General features: G+C 42.0%; 2 protein-coding genes across 3 annotated transcripts; both read left to right on the top strand.

The window, feature by feature from the left end:
* The first annotated feature begins 4594 nt into the window (after positions 1-4594).
* Positions 4595-9735, top strand: LOC137902727 (spermidine synthase-like). Of its 2 annotated transcripts, none has more exons than XM_068746809.1 (8): positions 4595-4810; positions 5065-5185; positions 6160-6252; positions 6375-6528; positions 6624-6707; positions 8287-8432; positions 8616-8738; positions 8833-9735. In XM_068746809.1, the coding sequence occupies exons 1-8, from the start codon at positions 4680-4682 to the stop codon at positions 8863-8865; spliced, it is 885 nt and encodes a 294-aa protein (XP_068602910.1). In that variant the 5' UTR covers positions 4595-4679; the 3' UTR covers positions 8866-9735. The 2 variants fall into 2 exon arrangements, with proteins under 2 accessions (XP_068602910.1, XP_068602903.1); XM_068746802.1 differs by having other exon boundaries at positions 6618-6707.
* A 2721-nt stretch (positions 9736-12456) lies between these two features.
* On the top strand, positions 12457-13180 carry sst7 (somatostatin family member 7). Its single transcript, XM_068751078.1, has 2 exons — positions 12457-12561; positions 12950-13180. The coding sequence occupies exons 1-2, from the start codon at positions 12457-12459 to the stop codon at positions 13178-13180; spliced, it is 336 nt and encodes a 111-aa protein (XP_068607179.1).
* Positions 13181-20601: the final 7421 nt, after the last annotated feature.

Genomic DNA, 20601 nt, shown 5'->3' with positions numbered 1-20601 from the left:
CGGAGAGCCCATGGAGCTCCAGGCTGGCCGAGAGAGTGGGAACCGACCGAGGAGGCGCCACCAATCAGCTTCAGTTCAACGGCGGCCCAGAAACCTGGCACAACCCCAACCTGCCCCAGAACTGCCCACAGAGTCAACTGTCGCCCCATCTACAGAGACAACCGAGGCCATATACCAGCTATGGCTACGCAGCAGCGATGGCCTAAATCCCCAGCAGCGCCAGCAGTTGAAACACCTCCTTGATGGCTACAAAGACATTTTTGCTGCCAAAGATAAGGACTGTAAGCAGACTGGCCTGGTCCAGCACACCATTGAGACGGGTGATGTTCAACCCATTCGCCTACGACCTCATCGGCTGGCCTTTTCTAGACGGCAGACGGCGGAGGAAATGGTCCGTGAGATGCTTGCCGCTGGTGTGATCGAGCCATCAGATAGTCCATGGGCTGCCCCGGTTGTCTTGGTGAGGAAGAAGAACGGCTCCTGGCGGTTCTGCGTAGACTACCGGCGCCTCAATGCAGTCACCAAGAAAGACTCCTACCCACTTCCTCGCATCGATGACGCCCTCGACTACATCGCTGGGTCCAGCTGGTTCAGTTCCCTTGATCTCCGCAGTGGCTATTGGCAGGTGGAGCTGGCCCCCGAAGCAAGACCAAAGACTGCCTTTACCATCGGCCAGGGGCTGTGGCAGTTCCGTGTCATGCCGTTTGGACTACTTCACAAAGTGGCCAGAGGCGTATGCGGTCCCAGACCAGACCGCGGCTACGACCGCAGAAAGACTGGTGGAGGAGATGTTCGCCCGTTTCGGGGTCCCTAACGAGCTCCACAGTGACCAGGGACGGAACTTCGAGTCCCAGGTCTTTGAGGAGGTCTGCCGACGGCTGGGGGTGAGTAAGACCAGAACAACTCCGCTTCACCCGCAAAGTGATGGGCTGGTGGAGCGGTTTAACCGCACCCTGGCCACCCAGCTTGCCATCCTCACCAGTCAACACCAGAAAGACTGGGACCGTCACTTGCCGCTGGTCCTGTGGTCCTATCGGTCTGCTGTTCAGGAGTCCAGCCAGTGCACGCCTGCCGCTCTTATGTTTGGGAGAGAGCTCCGGACACCGGTGGACTTGGTGTTTGGTGCCCCGCCAGAGCCGGAAATCCCTGGGGGGCAGGAGATGGACTATTTTCGCAGGCTGAGAGAGCGCCTGCTGGTAGTACACGACTACACCCGCCAGGCCCAGGCGAACTCTGGCGTTCGGCAGAAGAGGGGCTACGACGTCCGTTGCAGAGGACGGGCCTTCATGCCAGGGGACAAGGTGTGGGTCTACTGCCCTGTCCGCAAAAAGGGGATTTCTCCGAAGCTTCGCAGCCACTGGCAAGGCCCCTGTGACATCATAGACCGCTTGTCTGAGGTGATGTATCGGGTGCGGATGTCCGGCAAGAGACGCATGGTGGTGCTGCACCAGGACAGACTCTCACCGTACCGACCCCTCGCCCCGGATGCTGGTGAGGCGAGTGGTGGCGGTAGTCCGTGCGCCGGCCCCTGTGACTCTCCGCCTGGCACGGCTCCTGCCAATCCTAGACGGCCTGTTCGCCGCCGTTGCCAGCCGGGGTATTTAAGAGACTTTGTGTTGGGTGATGGGGTCGCCGAGGGCGTCTGACCCCTCAGGTGGGGGCTATGTAGCGATCGCGCGAGATCACGTGAGGCGCAATGCATGATGGGAGTGACTGGGTGGGCTGTTGGCACCAGGAGTGAGAGGGGTGTTGCGTTGAAAGACCCCAGCGTGGCATCCATTTTGCAGTTAAGTTGTCCTGTGTCGCAATAAAGGCACTTGTTGACACAGGCTCGTTTCCGGCGTGGTTCTTCTCCTTGAGCTCGCTACAATATTATATTGCACTGTTGCTGCTTCGAGCCCGTGAGACCGGCGTCTGGCCGTTTCTGGGACCGATTCGAGCAGAACCGTGGCGGACTGGGCCTGACAGAGAGTCCATTAGATGGGAACGAGTGTTCTGTAACGTTCTGGAGAACATAAGCTGTCAAATGAAGGCCAGCTTTTCCTCCATCGCTGGCATAACACTGCCGTTCGGTTCCGGTTCCGTTCTCTCTCTCTCTCTCTCTCTCTCTCTCTCCGCAGCCCCAGCTGGACAGGGACACGCCCCCTCACCCACACGCAGACCCGTCTCAGAACATGTGTTTAACAGTTAAACATCAGTTAAACTTTAACTGATCAACGCACGCATCCACGCACATTCAACGCTGCACGCACACTGATACGCAGAGTTGAATAATTTCATGTCATATAATTGCATTAAATATTTTGTAGATATGCATAATTATGTGTGGTCTCCCCTTTTTGTCATAAACTGATGAGCCAGGTTTGTGACAAAATGTAACAAATGCTGGTACGAATTTTTAAACAAAACATGTTAAATGTTGCCAATCAAATGATGAATAAGCTGTATGTTCATTTATTTGTAAATCTGACTGCCTCACCAGACACGAACCTCACCGCACGTCACTGCTTTCAATGTGTATTTATTTTTTCTGTTTTTAGTTGCTGTTTGATTCCTATTCCATAACTGATTTATCAGCATTTTGTTAAGAATGGTTTCATTTTTTAGTTTGAGAAGAGATTTGTCATTAAACCTGACCTCATTCTGTATTTGTACCATTTAATACATTTGCTGTATCGAAACAATATGTAATCGATTACATACCATATATGAGTAATGTATTAGTAGTATTGTAGTGTATTCCATGCATTACATATATAGAGAAATGTGATATATTGTGCTTTAATCTTTTAAAGTTTATTAGTTTGTGCTCATAGGAAAAGACAACATTGCAATCAATCATGATTATGTATTCAGGATCCAGATGTTTCCCCCACCTATGAACCTTATAGTGCCTGACATTGGTTGTTGTTGGAAAAATAAACCTCGTCATATAACTATCATGGAGCACCAGGTGGAGTTTGTCCCATACTTTAGAGCTCATAATGACCTTCAACAAATTTGACATTTGAACTTGATTGTTGTCTTTGACTGCTAAATGGAGGTTTGCAATGCAAGAAATGCTCATTACATGTAACTTCATTATACAGTCCTAACCTGCAGTATAGGGCACACAGGTGGAAAACCTGTAAGGCTGCATGCCGAGGCATTATTACACTGTAACACATATCACCCTTTCTATTGTTGTAAAGTCCCTTTCAGTCTCTGTAAAGAGATTGTCATACCTGAGCAATTAATTCTATAAGAACTAATACATTGATAACAAAATGTACATTTGAGACCTGTGTTCTCAGGTACTATCTGCTTGGACTGCACTTTGTGTTGGAATTGACCACCGTGCTCTGCAGTGGCTGCATAGGATGAAGGATGCCCACAACCACGTCACGGGATGGTATCTGTCCTTGCGGCCATATGACTTTGATGTCCGGTACCGACCGAGCAAGTCGAATGTAGTGGCGGACTGTCTCTCCAGAAGCTCGGAGGATGTGGGCTTTGCCTTGGAGAGGGAGGGGGAAATGTAACAAACAGGCCGTTCGTTCCTAGTAACAGCTCTAATGAAAAATGGCACACCATTATGATGTTTGACAGGTTACCTGTGTTCACCGTGAGTGATTGTGAGCCATAAGCAAAGCAAATTGGCATCGCAACAGCAGAGTGTCTTCAGCTGGTTGGCTGCTCTCACAGCATTTTAGAATGTTCATAAGCGTTAATAATTATCGTTGGAATTATTGTCATAAGGTATAATGATGACACCAACCTGTTTTGAAAGCAGGATATATTTGTTTTGTAAGAAAAAAGGACACTTGTGTCAAATGTCAGAAGGTGGTACGTGAGAGCTGCACATGGGAGGTGCAGGTTACTTGTGCTCACCGTGAGTAAAAAGGTCAAATGACGACACCAACCTGTTTTGAAAGTAGGATATATTTGTTTAGTTTTTCACAGAGATAATTGTTGCAGTTGGAGTTGGCATGCTTCATCGCAGAGACGTTATGTTGTGTCAATGAAATAAATAAAACACTCAATCATAGTTTTCATTTAGTGGCCTGATGTTTTTTTTGTTTTTTTTTACCTATGCCACCTATTTTTCCTTAGATCATGATACCAATAATCCAAATTATAATGTCCGAGCAGTCAAAATGACTGCTATGGTCACTCTAGTAGTTGCAGAATTCTGGTGCTCCGTGGGATTTAGCATCAATTTCTTATTTTTTATTTTTTATATGGACCAATGGAAATATTCCTCACTCCAGAGAAGAATTTACTTAAAGTAAATTACCAGTTGCAACCCGCTCTTCCTCCTCCCCACAGTCACTTTCATGAGCCAGCACTGGCGCAATAACAGGGCGTGAGTTATTTTCACGCGCACCACCTGCTTCGTCCACGCTGCATGTCGTCACTTACATTGATATCTATTCAGGGGCGGTGCTTCTACTGGGCAGTCAAACAAACCATCGAAAAGCCGAGACGTTCTGCCATCCCATCGGATGATATGACTAAGTGCCTATGATGACAGTGTGCTGCGTCCTAAATCCCGCCTCCCTGCTGTTCTCTATATTATTCCGACTCAGGTTTAGGTGCGATTCGATACGCGGATATCGCTCAAGAGTTACGTCTGTCGCATCTCACGTCGTCGCGTTCATAAACACGTTGGCGTTTGCATTTGGTCGCAGCCAGTTGATATGGACTTCATCAAAGATGGATGGTTTACGGAAACATGCCAGTTATGGCCCGGACAAGCACTGAGTCTCGAGGTGGAAGAAATCCTCTGTAACAAGAAATCTGAATATCAAGAGATAACTGTCTTCAGGAGGTAAGACGCGGTGCTTTCAGATGCGCAAGCGTGGCTAGTGTTGCTAACCTTTGAGCAGAAATTAACACGGGGGTCTTTCCCTGCGTGAGTTTGTTCCATTTGTGATAGAATTTTCCTCACAAACTAGCAAAGTTTCGCAAAGAATTGGCTAACCAAGGCGAATTATGTTATGTAAATAAGGCTGCCTTTTGCTGGTTTTATGTCCCGAGGATGTTCAATGTAATTCATGTTTGTCTATAAATGTGGTATTCCAGTAAAACATACGGGACCGTCCTTGTGCTGGATGGGGTGATCCAGTGCACCGAACGAGACGAGTTTGCCTACCAAGAGATGATCGCCTACCTTCCCCTCCTAAGCCACCCTTCGCCCAAGAAAGTAAGGTTACGTCAGTGCTTCTCAATTATTTTCTGTCGCGCCCCCCCTAGGAAGAAAAAAACATTTCGCGCCACCCCCCCCCCCCTTTTGCTCTGAAGCGGTCAAAGTCACCCTCTTCAGGGCCTTTTGTACGCCACTCTATACTGCCCCCTTGTGGATCAAGTACAAACAGGCCAGCAAGCAGAAGTTGAGGGTGGCATACAATGACTGCATGCGGATACTTCTCAGGAAGCCAAGCTGGTCCAGCGCCAGTGAAATGTTCTGTGGTATCGGGGTTAACACCCTTAATGCTCAGCTGAGGCACCTGTCATACAGGTTTATATGTCGGCTGCATGACTAAGGGAATGACATCATCAGAACACTGACTCAGCCAAGCCTAAGTGCTGTGAAGTTTAACTCAGGTATTTGGTGTCATTGGTACCTGATGTTATTATAGGATTACTGTGTTTACTGTGTAAACGTTGTAAATGTTGTAAATGTTATGTGTGCTTTTTAATTGGACCATTGTGTCTGTAATAAAGATTTTGATTGATTGATTGATAAAGTGTAATTGCACATCCACTCCAGTAGTTGGCAGTGGCGCCCTGATTGTCAGAAAAAAAAAAACACTATTGTATCCTTATTAACATACAAAGAAATATGAAAAAGAAAGAAATATAGATTAACTTACAACAAATAATAACTTTATTACCATTTTTTTTAGTCTGCAACCGAAAATAAGGAAGTCATGTCTTTCTTCTTCTCCCACCGGCTTGTTTACAACCGCTCTTCTTCTGCTAATAATCCCTGCGCGCACTCTGACAATCAGGGCGCCACTGCCAACTACTGGAGTGGATGTGCAATTACACTTTGGTGTAATTCTCAAATGGTGGCGCCCCACCATTTGAGAACCACTGGGTTACGTTGAGTTGTTTGCAGATTCTTCAATCCGTGTCTTTGCTGATTGCTTCCATGTCTCCATTGTTTATCGATAGGTGCTGATTATTGGCGGCGGAGATGGTGGTGTGCTCAGGGAGGTGGTGAAGTGTCCGATGGTGGAATCTGTGACTCAGTGTGAGATAGATGAGGTGGGGGCAGCAGAAAGGCTGTTTGATCTGCTCTCTTGAAAGCTGTAATGATTGTCATTGGTTTGGTAATACTGGACACAGCAGAGCTTGTTCATTCCATTTTTATGGCCTTTGCTGTGCAGGAAGTGATTAATGTGTCCAAGAAGTACCTCCCGGAGATGGCCAAAGGGTTTCAGAGTACCAAGCTCACCCTTAAGATTGGAGATGGATTTGAATTCATGAAGCAGAACCAGGATGCATTTGACATCATTATAACTGATTCGACCGATCCTGTTGGTAAGTGCCACTTTTCTTTGTGTTTGGTGTGTTGAGGGTGTTGTTCTTGACTTGACTGAGCTCATTACCTTTTTTCTTCTTTTGTTAAGTTTCAGGTCCTGCTGAGAGTTTGTTCAAGGAGTCTTACTATCAACACATCAAGGAGGCATTAAGAAATGGGGGGATTCTTTGTTCCCAAGGTGACTTATTTGACAGTTTTGTGTCAAAGTTGGAGAAAGGCTAATTTTGGGTGTGTCAATTTTGTCAATCTGGTTATTACTTAAGGCAGGGGTGTCAAACTCATTTCACATCGCGGGCCGCATACAGCCATGCTCACCATGCTCTTTGGTACTAAAGCTGTTGACTAACATTAAATTGCATCACCACAGTTGACAGGGTAATTTCCCTGGCATCATATGTAAAAATCATTAAAAGCACACAAAATGAATTATGCAGACAAACTTTGATACTTTACCAATCGATTGGGAGATGCCACATCTGTCCAGCAGCGACACACGAAGACCTCTAGCGAACCTATCCCTCTCAGGTCAATTTATTAACACCATAAAGTAGGCGGTTCTCAGGTATTTGCATATTCCCCTACTTCCCCACGATAGCCCAGAGAAAGGAATTCCTCCAGACCCGCATGGGTCCACCATCTTTAAAAGACTCTACTATGTGACAATGAAAATTAAATAATTATCCTAACAACAGTAAGGATTCATTTTCACCGATTTGTATTCTTTCAGTGAAGACAGTGTCAAAGGCAGCATTTTGAAGGCGTTTTCATGTCCTGACTAGCTGTCACTCTCAGAATGTCATTTAAGTGCTTGTGTGTGAGCCTTGAACATATTTTAGTTTTATTGAAGTTCATTACTGACCAAATGTGTTCAAAAAGGTAGGTTGTCCCAAACATGCACAATTCTTTGCAACCAGGGCTGTTAATTTGGGGTACCCTGACAATAGATACTGATAAAATGTGTCCAGACCTATGGAGGCAAATTTGCCCTTCAAATCTGCTTCACATTGCATTATTGAATGATGATGAATATTGAATTATTTCTAGCTGGATGTTGACACACCAGAAGCTTTAATTGTGAAAGGTGAGCAAAAACAGAAAGCTCTGTCTCAAGTTCACCAAATATATATAAACTTTATTACAGGCTCTAGACCCAATAGTAAAAACATACAACACAAAAACACAAATACCTGAAAACGTCTCTCAAACTCGCACAGCAATCCTGCAGTCTTGTCTTTGTACTGTTCCACGTCCGCATTAGGTCTCATCACACGCACGTCTCTCAGACAGGGGAAATAAGCAGGATCGCCACTTGCCAGTTGCGTCTCCCTCAAAGTCAGCTACCATATGCTGTTTGCTCTGTCTCAGTGATGCGGTGTGTCTTCTCCTCTGACCAACACAGTGCGCCCCCTAGCGGATAATTCTTGAAAAGCATTTAATTTAAAAACAAAAAAGTTTTGTTTTTTTTCCCCAAAATTCATCCCGTGGACCTCCGTGCGTGTATAAAGTGTGTGGTGAGGGGTTTTACAGCCTTAAAACATATATGTACATGTATAATAATTGTAAAAAAAATAAAGATGACCACATTGCGGATTTCACTAATTGCAGGTTATTTTTAGAACGTAACCCCGCGGAAAATTAGGGACTCCTGTATAACGTCTATTCTTTCCCAATCACTTCAAGATGGAGGAGTAGTAAATGGGATTGGACAAACAGGAAATGAACGTGCCCTTTTCTCTACACTTGTGTCAATTTCACAGTCGACAGTGCATGGCTCCATTTGGAGATGATAAAGGAGATGCAAACCTACTGCAAGACCCTATTCCCAGTAGTAGAATATGCCTACAGCTCCATCCCATCTTATCCAGGTGGCCAAAACGGATACATGCTGTGCAGTAAAAATCCTGTAAGTGCTTCAGGCATTCTCTGTTTCTCATCTGCTATACTCCTGCTTCTCCTCACATTACCTGTGAAGGCGACCTGCTAATTGGAAAACCATTCTGTAAATAACTCATCCACTGCTTTTTGTTGTTGTTGATTGATTTTTTTCCATCGTGTCAGTGAAGTGCTCTTTATTTCCTAAAATCAGGAGACAAATTTCAAGGAACCAAGGAAAACTCTGTCAAAAGAAGAGATCGAAAATATGGATCTTAAATACTACAACCCTGAAATTCACAGAGCGTCTTTCATCCTTCCTGAGTTTGCAAGAAAGGTAAATGCTGTTTGCATATTTACAGTTAAATATTTAAAGTAAAACTAACCACATGTTTATTTCCTGCTGTTCACTCGCTCTTATCCATTGCCAGGAACTTGATGAATGCATGACCAGCTCCGCCTGACAACCATGTCCATCCTCAGCCTGGCCTTTCATCCACAGATAATTATCCTTCTTGTATGGCTTCTTCGCCTTGTCTGCACAGTCCAGTGTCGGATGTAGCCTTTTAAAGACTTTTTGGGAAATGAGTTATATAGGGAAAGTGTTTGTTTAGTTCTTCCAGTCTTACGTGCTTTCAACGTGTATTTATTTTTTCTGTTTTTAGTTGGTGTTTGATTCCTATTCCATAACTGATTTATCAGCATTTTGTTAAGAATGGTTTCATTTTTTAGTTTGAGAAGAGATTTGTCATTAAACCTGACCTCATTCTGTATTTGTACCATTTAATACATTTGCTGTATAAAAACAATATGTAATAGATTACATACCATATATGAGTAATGTATTGTAGTCTTTACCATACGTTACATATATAGAGTGCCATATATGTCATGTATTGTGCTTTAATCTTTTAAAGTTTATTAGTTTGTGCTCATAGGAAAAGACAACATTGCAATCAATCATGATTATGTATTCAGGATCCAAATGTTTCCCCCACCTATGAACCTTATAGTGCCTGACATTGGTTGTTGTTGGAAAAATAAACCTCGTCATATAACTATCATGGAGCACCAGGTGGAGTTTGTCCCATACTTTAGAGCTCATAATGTCCTTCATCAAATTTGACATTTGAACTTGATTGTTGTCTTTGACTGCTAAATGGAGGTTTGCAATGCAAGAAATGCTCATTACATGTAACTTCATTATACAGTCCTAACCTGCAGTATAGGGCATACAGGTGGAAAACCTGTAAGGCTGCATGCTGAGGCATTATTACACTGTAAAACATTGTGTCATATATGAGCAATTAATTCTATAAGAACTGTAATAAATTGATAACAAAATGTACATTTGAGACCTGTGTTCTTTGATGGTTTAATTTAGACTCACACTTCTCCATTAGAATAAAAACAAAAACAAAACAAAACTCAATAATGAGCAACGTGCAGTTTGACTGTTCAGTCACTAGGTGGTACCCTTTAACACGGCGCAAAGGAATGCTTTCCATTTATACTCGTCAAAATATCTAAATGCCTATTCAGAGAATATAGTGGTTTAATTTGGGCTGTTCTTCAATTTGAGTGAAACTCCCTTTGCAGCATTTGATTATTCAGAACAGTGTTGTTGAGTGCCTTCATTAATTTTGGACGTCATCGTCAAGTTCGATGATCACTTAGAATTGAGTCACACCAACACCGGTCTTGAAGGAGATGTCCATTTTGTCAATTTCCACACTCCTCTGCTGCGACGATGCTGAAAAGAAATTCAAAAGATCAAAATCAAATGTTTTGAGAAGAAACACAAAGGGTTATTTGCCAAAAATGAACAGTGTGTGATCGCCTTCAGTTAGAGCTGGAGGAGAAGAGAAATAAGATCCGCCGCCGCTCACTGGTCGTTGTTCGTTTCATTGCCGAACTCTACAAAATGAAGGTGTTCACAGTGCATTCCGTGCACTTATGTGTTTTCGGAACTGCAGAACAGCAGAAATACCAGAAGAGAGAAACCATATGTTTGCACAACATGGTCTCGTTCCTGCGGTTCAACGAGAGGCCTTCACATCACCACGCAGAGACCAGATTCCTGAAGTTTGTGTTTCAGCTGAAAAGGATTCCTTCAGTCGACGATGAGATCGATCATCAACAAAGACTACGAGATATCATCTGGAGACCGGACATGAAGTCACGCAGAATAGACTGTCCACAGCAACGTGTCTGTAAGGAGGAGGAGGATGTTCCTTCAGGAAAAGGGTCAAAAGAACATTCAGCAACATTTTCAGATGTTGTTATTGTTGCTGGAGACCAACAACTGTGGGGGATTGATTGTTTTTGTCCATGCGCGCTTTCGCCGGGCTCTCCGGTTTCCTCTCCCGTCGGAAAACATCCAGCTTAGATTTGATTGTGCGTTTGAGTAGCTTTGTCTATATACGGCCTCACAAAGCGCTGGCGACGCGGCTGGGGTGTCCCTGACCCGATGGAGAACAAAAGAACTGGAAGGGGGGTTAGAAAATCCCTTACAGTATCCAAAATAGCCACATCCTCTTGAGCCACTCAACATCTCATGTCATTCATGTAAGCCTATTTTAATGCACATTTGGAAATGTAATTACTTTACAAATCTGTGAGTGATAGAGGATGAGCTGATCTACAGAGTGACTGGGTGAATATTAGGCTACTCTAGTTCTGTTGTTAATTTTACTAATCATGGTAACTCCAGAGTGCACTCAGATGTCGAAAGACAAGCTGAGTAACTGATGACTCAAATTGATTTTGAAACCTCTTCTTAAGTCAAGTGCTAAATGTTTTCACGTGCACAACAGTGTGATGTTTTGTTGGTATAACGGGAAAGAGGACGAGATAAAGGAGAGATAAAGCACGTCCCCAGGGCTGTTTTTGTTGACCTGGAGCCCACTGTCATAGGTAAAATCATTAAATACCAACTTTAATGAGAAGATGATAGTTCCTTCTTGTGTGAGGGTCTATTTATCTCTGTTTATTTAAACACTTGTATTTGTGGTGATTCCTTTTTAGATGAGGTGCGCACAGGAACCTACCATCAGATGTTCCACCCTGAACTGTTGATTACTGGCAAGGAGGATGCTGCCACTACACTTTTGGGAAGAGCACATTGATATTGTACTGGAAAAGCTTGACAAATAGCCATTCTGCTGTAGACCCACATCAATCAGCTCCGCCATTCATCTTGACCTGAACTGTCAAAGAAAAATTGCTACACCGTCTCTCTTTTTTAACAACTAATATATGTTTACTCCCAGCACATTGGTGGTGCGCTCTTCTTAAAGACACATCTATGACTCATGGCGAGTGTCACGCAGTCAGATTTTAATCTGTTGGTGGCACAGACACATAAAAGCACCATGACGGGAATCGGATGATGGCAGGTTTTTGATTGCCACTGTAGGGTCTATACTGATAGGAACAGTTGGCAATCGTCCGATGAGATCACACCTTTTGATGAGTTGTGGAATTGTTCTTTCACCATGTCAGAAGAGGTCTCATTTGAGACTGTCTTTCAATCCTGTCAATACATTAGTTACCCGTTGTCTTTTTTAACCTGGTGACGTCATCATTTCCTGCAGATGTTTCCTCCGGTGAATCACATGAACGCAGCGTCACAATTTATCAACGAGGTTAACTGTTGAGTAGGTCCATTTGTTCTTTCCTGAACCCCTTTCATCTACCTTTCCTTTTTCATGCTCACATACACCACCTCCCTACCCAAACACACATACACCCTACACACCCTCCATTATACACCCACAACCCTCCACGTCAGTGGCAGACGAGGCGGGGGGGGGGGGGGGGGGGGGGGGGAGGCGTATAAAAGAGTGAGGGACTTCGGAGGTAGAGCAGAAGAAACATCAGTGGTTTCCAAATCTTGTGACTGGCTGCCATCAACCATACTGCACTTTCTCCGACCCTCTGGATCTCTTGCTGGTCTGAGCAGGTCACACACTATCTCTCTCTCTCGCCAACACACACTCACTTACACACTCGGTGGCTGTTGCTCTGGTCGTCACCTGCTCTCCCATCGCAGCATGCAGCTCCCGGTGGTGTTAGCGGCTCTCATGGGGTTTCTGTTCACTGTGAGAGCAGCCGCCATGCTTCCTGTGGAGGACAGGAGCACCAGCAGTGTGAACAGGGTGAGGAAGGTGATTTTGTGTCACTCACATTTACTTATTTTTTTATGATATTTATTTTCTATTTTAACTGTTGTCATTGAGGCATTTGGGAAATGTTCTTACTGGAGAAAAATAAATTATTACATACAAAAAAAAGAAAAATAATTTCTGAACTTACAAACATGATTTAAAAAAAATATTCTTGATGTTTTCTTATTTGCCTCTTGAATAATTTTCAGGATAATTTTATTTTGGCTACTAATTCATCCCTGTGAGCAAATGAGAAAATGTTAAAATATTACCTTTGACTTAAGCTTTACAATAGGATGAGTGTGGATGTTAAATATTCATATTTACGTGGTCTTTTCAGTAACATCATGTTTTATTTTATTTTATTTTATTGATACAGGACCTGAGCAAAGAGCGTAAAGAGTTGATCCTGAAGCTGGTGTCTGGCTTGCTGGATGGGGCTCTGGACACCAACATGCTTCCGGGGGAAGCGGCTGCTTCGATGGATCTAGAGGAGCCGCTGGAGTCTCGGCTTGAGGAGAGGGCTGTCTATAACAGGCTATCGCTGCCACAGCGTGATCGCAAAGCCCCCTGTAAGAACTTCTTCTGGAAAACGTTCACCTCCTGTTAACAGGACCATTTGCCCCTTCTGCTCCACATGAACTGTAGTAGCCCTCAGCTGTACGTAACATCCACACCCGTCAGACATGCAGCATCGACAGACTTCACTGAGACAGTGTTATCTGTTTGATTATCATTTCTGCTCTATTTATTTATACATTGTATGTATTTATGTAGAATTTTCTTTTATGGTCAACAATAAAGCATGGATATAATATTTGAGATGCTAAACACAGGTTCTTCTGTTCAAAACTTTAAATGATCCTGTTTTACAACTGCTTTGACATAAATGCAAAATCACATGTCATGGAAATGAATTATGGCTGTATTTTAACTGTGGATTAAAATGTTTACTCCACTAAAAATATCGAAGTCTATTTGGATTTGCTTTTATTACACAAATATTTATCTAAATATATTTTTCCTCACATTTTGTATTTAAAGACAATCAGTTTTCTCTTTTTTGAGATGGTGAACAATATCTCAAAATATGGGTATCTTTCATATTCTGCTGTAAATAATATATACCTGCCTTTCTAAGTTGTAGACAAATAAAAATAAAGGCACAAATATTTAATGTTCCAATGGAGAGAAAACGGCGGCTCGGTGGCACGGTGGTAAGCACTGTTGCCTCACAGCGAGATGGTCGCAGGTTCGTCTCCGGCTTGTGGCCATTCTGTGAGGAGTTTGCATGTTCTCCCCGTGTCTGCGTGGGTTCTCTCCGGGTTCTCCGGCTTCCTCCCACCACCAAAGACATGCAGCCTAGGCTGATTGGTGACGCTAAATTGTCCGTAGGTGTGAGTGTGTGTGTGGCTGATTGTCTGTCTCTGTGTTGCCCTGCGATAAACTGGCGGCTTGTCCAGGGTGTCCCCTGCCTCTCGCCCATTGATTGCTGGGATTGGCTCCAGCTTGGCCCGTGACCCGATAGCGGAATAAGCGGTTGGAAAATGAATGAAATGAATGAATGGAGAGAAAACCAAAATTAAATATCATTAAAACTCGACAAATATTTAATTAAAATGCAAGGTTGTGATTTTAAACTTTAGAAAGTAATACCTATAGAAAACTATTTTTACTCTAACTTGGCGGCAAACGTCTGCATTGTGAGGGAATTGTACTGCTACATGTTTTATTAGTGGTCCTCATGAATTCCTCTTCACGAGCTGAGGAAGATGCTTCAGCGAATCACAGGCCATTAAACATGTCAGTAAAACAGGAAAGTAAATTAATAAAAAGCCTCCCTCATAATAACACAATATTGTTGCAGGACGGCAGCAGCAGCTCTCGTATCCCAAAAAGAGGGAACCCGATGTACACGATATAAATAAGTAATATGAATCAGTGTTTGAAAATGAATGTGCAGATAGGGCTGCGCATGTCATGGTGACATGATGAATGTTCCACCTTTCACCCTTACAAAAATGTTCAAATTATGCCGCAAACAGGACCCTGATTGGCTACCTGGTTCTCTATCAATCACACTACAATTACCACATGTGCTCACAGCTCCTCCGGCATGTATGGACAGTGTGATGTGCGAGTTTTAATCCATTTGCTCTGGCCAACAGTCTCTATTAGTGATTTCAGGTACAAATAAGAATATAGTATTTTATGAAGTTGGAATTAAAGCCTCATCATGCATGCAGAGCAAAAACACTATCCTAGAAAAGCACTATGTTAAATAGAGGATTATGGAATAATGAAAGTAAATGGCTTACAATCCTTAGAGGACTTTCAGTTGATTATTAAATAAATATGCCAACTGTCTGGCACATGTCACTCGCGGTTTCTGATTTATTGTTCTGTGTTTTAACATATTAAAGCTCTATAATTAAATCACAAAATAAAATGCTTGCAAATATCATCTTTCTTGTCACTTTATGAATGCTGTTCTTATATATCACACTCATAATGCAAAAAAGAACACTTCAACCCTTAGATCAGGGGTGTCAAACAAATTTTCTCCAAGTGAAACATTAGCATTATGTTTGACCTCCAAAGGCCAAATGTAAACCGTAACACAGTAAAAATGTAACTACATGTAATGTCATTTAATTTAAAATAAATATAACTACTCCTTAACATGCTGTTAATAACTATTTGTTGTTTTTTTTATTTAATTATTTAGCCGCCACAGTAATTACAATAAAATATTCAGTTTTGATATCACTTTTTAAAAAGGTTGTAACTTTAAAATTGTTAGAGATAGAGCCATACTGTAAATGAGAAAAATCATAAGTATGAACCAAAGTTTGTGATGGGAATAAATTAACATATCTAATAATGTGGAAAAGTTCCATTCAAATGCAATCATCACGCAGGAACAAAGATAATCAATACAAAACCAACCGAAGTGTGCAAGATAAAGAACATTCCCCGAGTCAATGCCATGGAAAAGACGTCACTTTCAGGATCAGCACTGGACAGCTCCATATATAGCCGACTACCTATGGAGCTGTCCAGTGCTGATCCTGAGTGCCATATGTTGCCGGCTACATATGGGGCTGCCCAGTGCTGATCCTGAAGTTCAACTTCAGGATCAGCACTGGGCAGCTCCATATGTAGCCGACTACCTATGGAGCTGTCCAGTGCTAATCCTGAGCGCCATATGTAGCCGGGATCAACATTTCAGCACATGCTGGAAAAAACAAAAAAGTTCAAATAACTTTCAATAGTCACCGCCAGCAGATTATTCATTTCCTGACTGCAGCGTGTTGCTATTGTTATTGCCATGTTGTTGATTTTTTCCGTTTGATCAGTTCACTACTTAAGTTACAAACATTGCATAGTCAGAAGAAGGGCAAAGCTCAGGGCGGATTCCATACACTCTTCAACTGGGTTACCATCTCATTATTCTACTAAACAGCGTGAATAGGAGGTAATGGCTCATAGATGTACTTGTTTCACTTCAGCAAAGACATGAATTACCAGATGTTCACAGCATTGATTCAATTACAGGTGGGCATTAAAGGCCACAGAGATGTATTTTATTTCTTTTATATTCATTGTGTGACAAAATCCAGTCTGACTGAAAGATCCCCTGAAAATACAGCCTGATGGTGAGTAACACATTTCATCGCAATGTAATTACATGGTTTGCGCAACCACAGGAAACTCCGCTTTCTCTAATGATGCTGAGTAGACAAAGGCTCCTGTGGGTTTTTTTGATTACAATTCATCATGTAGCATTGTCCATTCTTTCCAGTCTGCAGAAATTAACCAGGCCGTTTTCTGCTAGGACAAAAGAAGCAATCATTTGAAAGAGTAATGAAAAATGTCGAAAACAAAGACTCCTAAAATCTGCATTGGATGCCAATCAGCAGCTCTGGGATGAAGGTTCTCGACACACACAAAAAATATGATGTCAGTATAGGTCATGCCCACTTCACTCTTTATGCCCCCTAGGCTCAAATGAGCTTGCAGAGGAGCAACATCAAAGCGGATGCCTACAAGCAACGTATTTTATTGGTTTTCCTTTTGATCTGACAGAGGATATACAGGAATGCTTGGGCCTTAACTGTGCAATTCAAATTTAAATGTGACTTCATATGTTCTGCTTTTTAAAAATAACAATCATTGAGTTTTTCCCCCTCATGCTCCTTGCAGGGGTAAACAACAACTTCAAAGGACACACAAACCACATTTAGAGAAATGCAGCGCATATTCATGAATATTATGGGATGTGACTAGCCATGGCATGATTTTTGCTGACGTTATGTCATAATATGCAATATATTGTTAATTAGTTATGGCTAGTTCATCATTGGCAATGCTATAACTGTCCAAAAATAGTGGGCTTCTGTATAAATATAATGAAATTAATATGAGAATACTGTTTGAAAAGCACTGGTGGACGGTAAAAGCACCAATATGTCTAATCATTATGTGTAAAGTGAAAGAGGTAAGTTGCAGAAAACTAGGTTGTCAATTCAGTAAAGTGTAATCCTCCACCAAGGCTAAACAGTCCCTTTTATTTTAAGTAAATCCTAAACTAAAGTCCATCAAGACATGAGTCAAATTTCTAGATCATTCCCTTTATCTATATCTACTATTAAATTAAAAGTTTCCTTTTTGCCACATAAAGATCATTTCTGGATCTTTTATCCAAAGCAACTTCAAAGTTGAATGAGTTCCTTCCTGCCATCTCCCAATTCTCACCGACGTTCATAAAACTCTGACCAGTAGGTTTTGTGTCATATATTTACAAAAAAAGTAAACATCTATGACAAAACCAAACACGGCCTCTTTGGTAATGGTGATAAGCAGTCCTGCAGCTATGCAGAAGATAAAATTGAACACAGATGCAGCTCTGTTTCTGTTGATCATTTGGACAAACATTTGCTATGTAGCATGGACATTTCTTAATTATGATAGGTACCACAGTTACTGGATCTCTTGTATTTTACAGCTAACTTATTCACTCTGGTATGTCAGCAAGACCTGGAAATGCATATTATGCTTGATAATCCAGTCGGCCTCACTGAAAGCATCACAATTGCTTGTTTCCCTGACATGTCAGAACTAATTTTCATTCCAGACTGGTGAATATTTACCGGTAGAAGCAGCAAGATCAAGCGGTTACCTGACCTGGCCTCGATTGGTCAAGACAGGCCAAATTAGCACCTAGTGCACAGCTAATGCTTCTGAGGAAAGGTGTGGACAACAAGGTTACGTGTTGACTCCATGCTAGCAGGCTGTAGCCTCTTCTGTGGAAGCAAAAAACTTTGGCAAATAGTTATATCACGTTTAACAAAACACATTTACATAAATGGGAATTGCTTTTGAAATGAAATTTTCCAACAGATTCAGATCACCGCTGCTGACATATCGTTAATTGCATGCACTGTGTACTCAAAGCACGGACTGAATTGCCGAAAGTAAACAAGGGAAAGGTGCTTGCCCAGTCTGAATACTGGAGATGTTGCTCCGAGATTATTAGCACTTTTCAGAAGTGATTGCCTTTCATCTCTTCTTTGAAAACGTTGAGATCCATGCCTTCCTGGTGGTAATCAGTGGCTATTCTCTGCATGACGGTTTAAGCACGAGACGATTTGTAGGTGTCGATAGGTAAACTTACCGTTAAATGCTTCATTACCAGAGCTTTCCAAGGCATCATAAAACGTCTCAAGAATAGGAAGCAGTTGACCCCTGAATGATGGCAGCAACAGCTGAGAAAATCATTCGACAACACAGGTTTTAGCGTGTCTGATGTATTTCTCTCAGAGTTCTTCTGTTTGGGAACATCAATGGGAATGGAAGGATTGTTTTCTCCAGCACAGCCTAATGGCTTATTCAGTCGTTCAGTCCCGGTGCTAAAAGCTGATCATCATAGGGTACGCCGTTCTCTTCAGTGCTAAAATCATGGCTCCAAATATGACCTGTCACATGCAGCAGGAAGGGAGGCTGTCACTATGGCGATCTCTGGATGCCACCACTCTGGGAGGCTGGCCGGGTTTGTAGAGTGAAGACAGAACACAGGGTTGTAATTAATAATGATCTCTAAATCCTGTTTTCCTGTTTTTAGTATGAAAAAAGACAACTACAAAAAAAGTAGTTTTAAAGTGTTAGCTAATTAGTGCAGACATATGGAGCTGTCCAGTACTGAAGTTCACCTTCAGGATCACAACTGGACAGCGCCATATATTGCTGACTACCTATGGAGCTTTCCAGTGCTGATTCTGAGTGCCATATGTAGCCGGGATAATCATTTCAGCACATGCTGGAAACACAAAAAAGTTCAAATAACTTTCAATAGTCACCGCCAGCAGATGATTAATTTCCTGACTGCAGCATGTTGCTATTGTTATTGCCATGTTGCTGATTTTTTCCATTTGATCAGTTCACTACTTAAGTTACAAACATTGCATATTTAATTGTATAATTGTAAAAATATATGGATAGATTATTGCTGTTATTATAACATAAATCATTTCAATTGATCAGCTTAAGAAAACCGCACTACTCCATTGATCAATAAAAACTTATTCAAGTAAATAATATTAAATAATAAATAAAGAAAAATATCATCCAACACAAGTTATGGCATTAGATTTGTTCAAAACTCTTGTCACCGTTGAGAGGGGCAGAACTGCAGTACAACCAACAAATGTGGGCTGTTAAGAACATGTGACAGATGCAGCATTTTACAAAAACAAATGTCTGCGCACAGCTCTCGCGGGCCACAAAAAATGACTTGGAGGGCCATATTTGGCCCCCGGGCCTTGAGTTTGACACATGTGGTCTAGATAGACAGGCAGACTGACAGTCAAATACTAATGATGATAATAATAATAATAGCCAAATAATAATAATAAATTGTACCTTGTATGAAAAAGCTATGCATAATGATGGATATGTGACGTGTGTACTCTGAGGAGAACATTTAAACTTAAAACATGTTGAATTATGAACTGACTTAATATGTTATAATATATTTATTTCTTATCTCTCCTCAGGATCATTACTAACATTTTAAAAAAACAATATTAATGTATTTAGTGATGTTTTCTAAATCTATAAACCACTGAATGTCATTTAAACATCAGGGAAGAAGATTATATAAACAGACATGCAAGCAAACATGTTCAAAATAACTCTTCTGTTTACACCTTTCTATCACTGGCTGTTGTTCAGTAATGGTCACTTCTACCACAGTAAAATCCATTATAAAGTACAAAGTAGAGATAATTGATGCCACAGTAGTTGAGTTACACTAAGTCTCAGACTAATGACCAGGACCTACGCGTAGCAAGTCATTATAAAGTAGTGTCATCAAGAGGAAATGACTGAAAAGAGGGAAGAAGGCATCACGAGATATTGATTGTCTCGTTTAAGCCCTTCAGTGTGTCTTATGATGTGGACAATACAGGCATCTAATCAAAAGGGCAATGACTATTCACCACCAAAATTGCTGTTGTGTAGCTCAGCCTTTGCACCTATAATAGATCTGTTGCCCCAGAAGAGGCTCTCAAGTAATGCAATTTTTTCCCATTATGTAATGCTATACTTATGGCTATTTTCTGAAAAATTGAGCCCTTATGGGATGACAATGCACCTGATTGCGGTTGCTCTAGCAATGCAAAGTCCAATTATGTCAAACAGTGTAGCCAGGGAAAAAAAAGAAAGCTGTAAGCCACAGAGATTCTAAATATTCTCACAACATTACCATTGACAGTTGCGATTTTAATTTACGAATGCCTCGTAAAGTCCTTGCTGCTGTCAATGAGAGAGCCACACCATCACTCATATTGGAAATCCATGTTTAATGTTCACGCTGACCATCGTTTTTTTCAGATGTAACAGACCTGAAAATGTTTAATCAATTATACAAGAAGCAGATTCCCCATTAATACTGGAGATACAGAGTCATGGCCTTTCAGTGCTGTTATGTAATGTCACATCAGTGATACGGGTGTGTTCACGATGAGTCAA

The sequence above is a fragment of the Brachionichthys hirsutus genome, chromosome 2, assembly GCF_040956055.1.
Source record: "Brachionichthys hirsutus isolate HB-005 chromosome 2, CSIRO-AGI_Bhir_v1, whole genome shotgun sequence".
In the NCBI taxonomy this organism is placed as follows: domain Eukaryota; kingdom Metazoa; phylum Chordata; class Actinopteri; order Lophiiformes; family Brachionichthyidae; genus Brachionichthys; species Brachionichthys hirsutus.
This window is presented reverse-complemented; position numbering and strand designations above follow the sequence as displayed.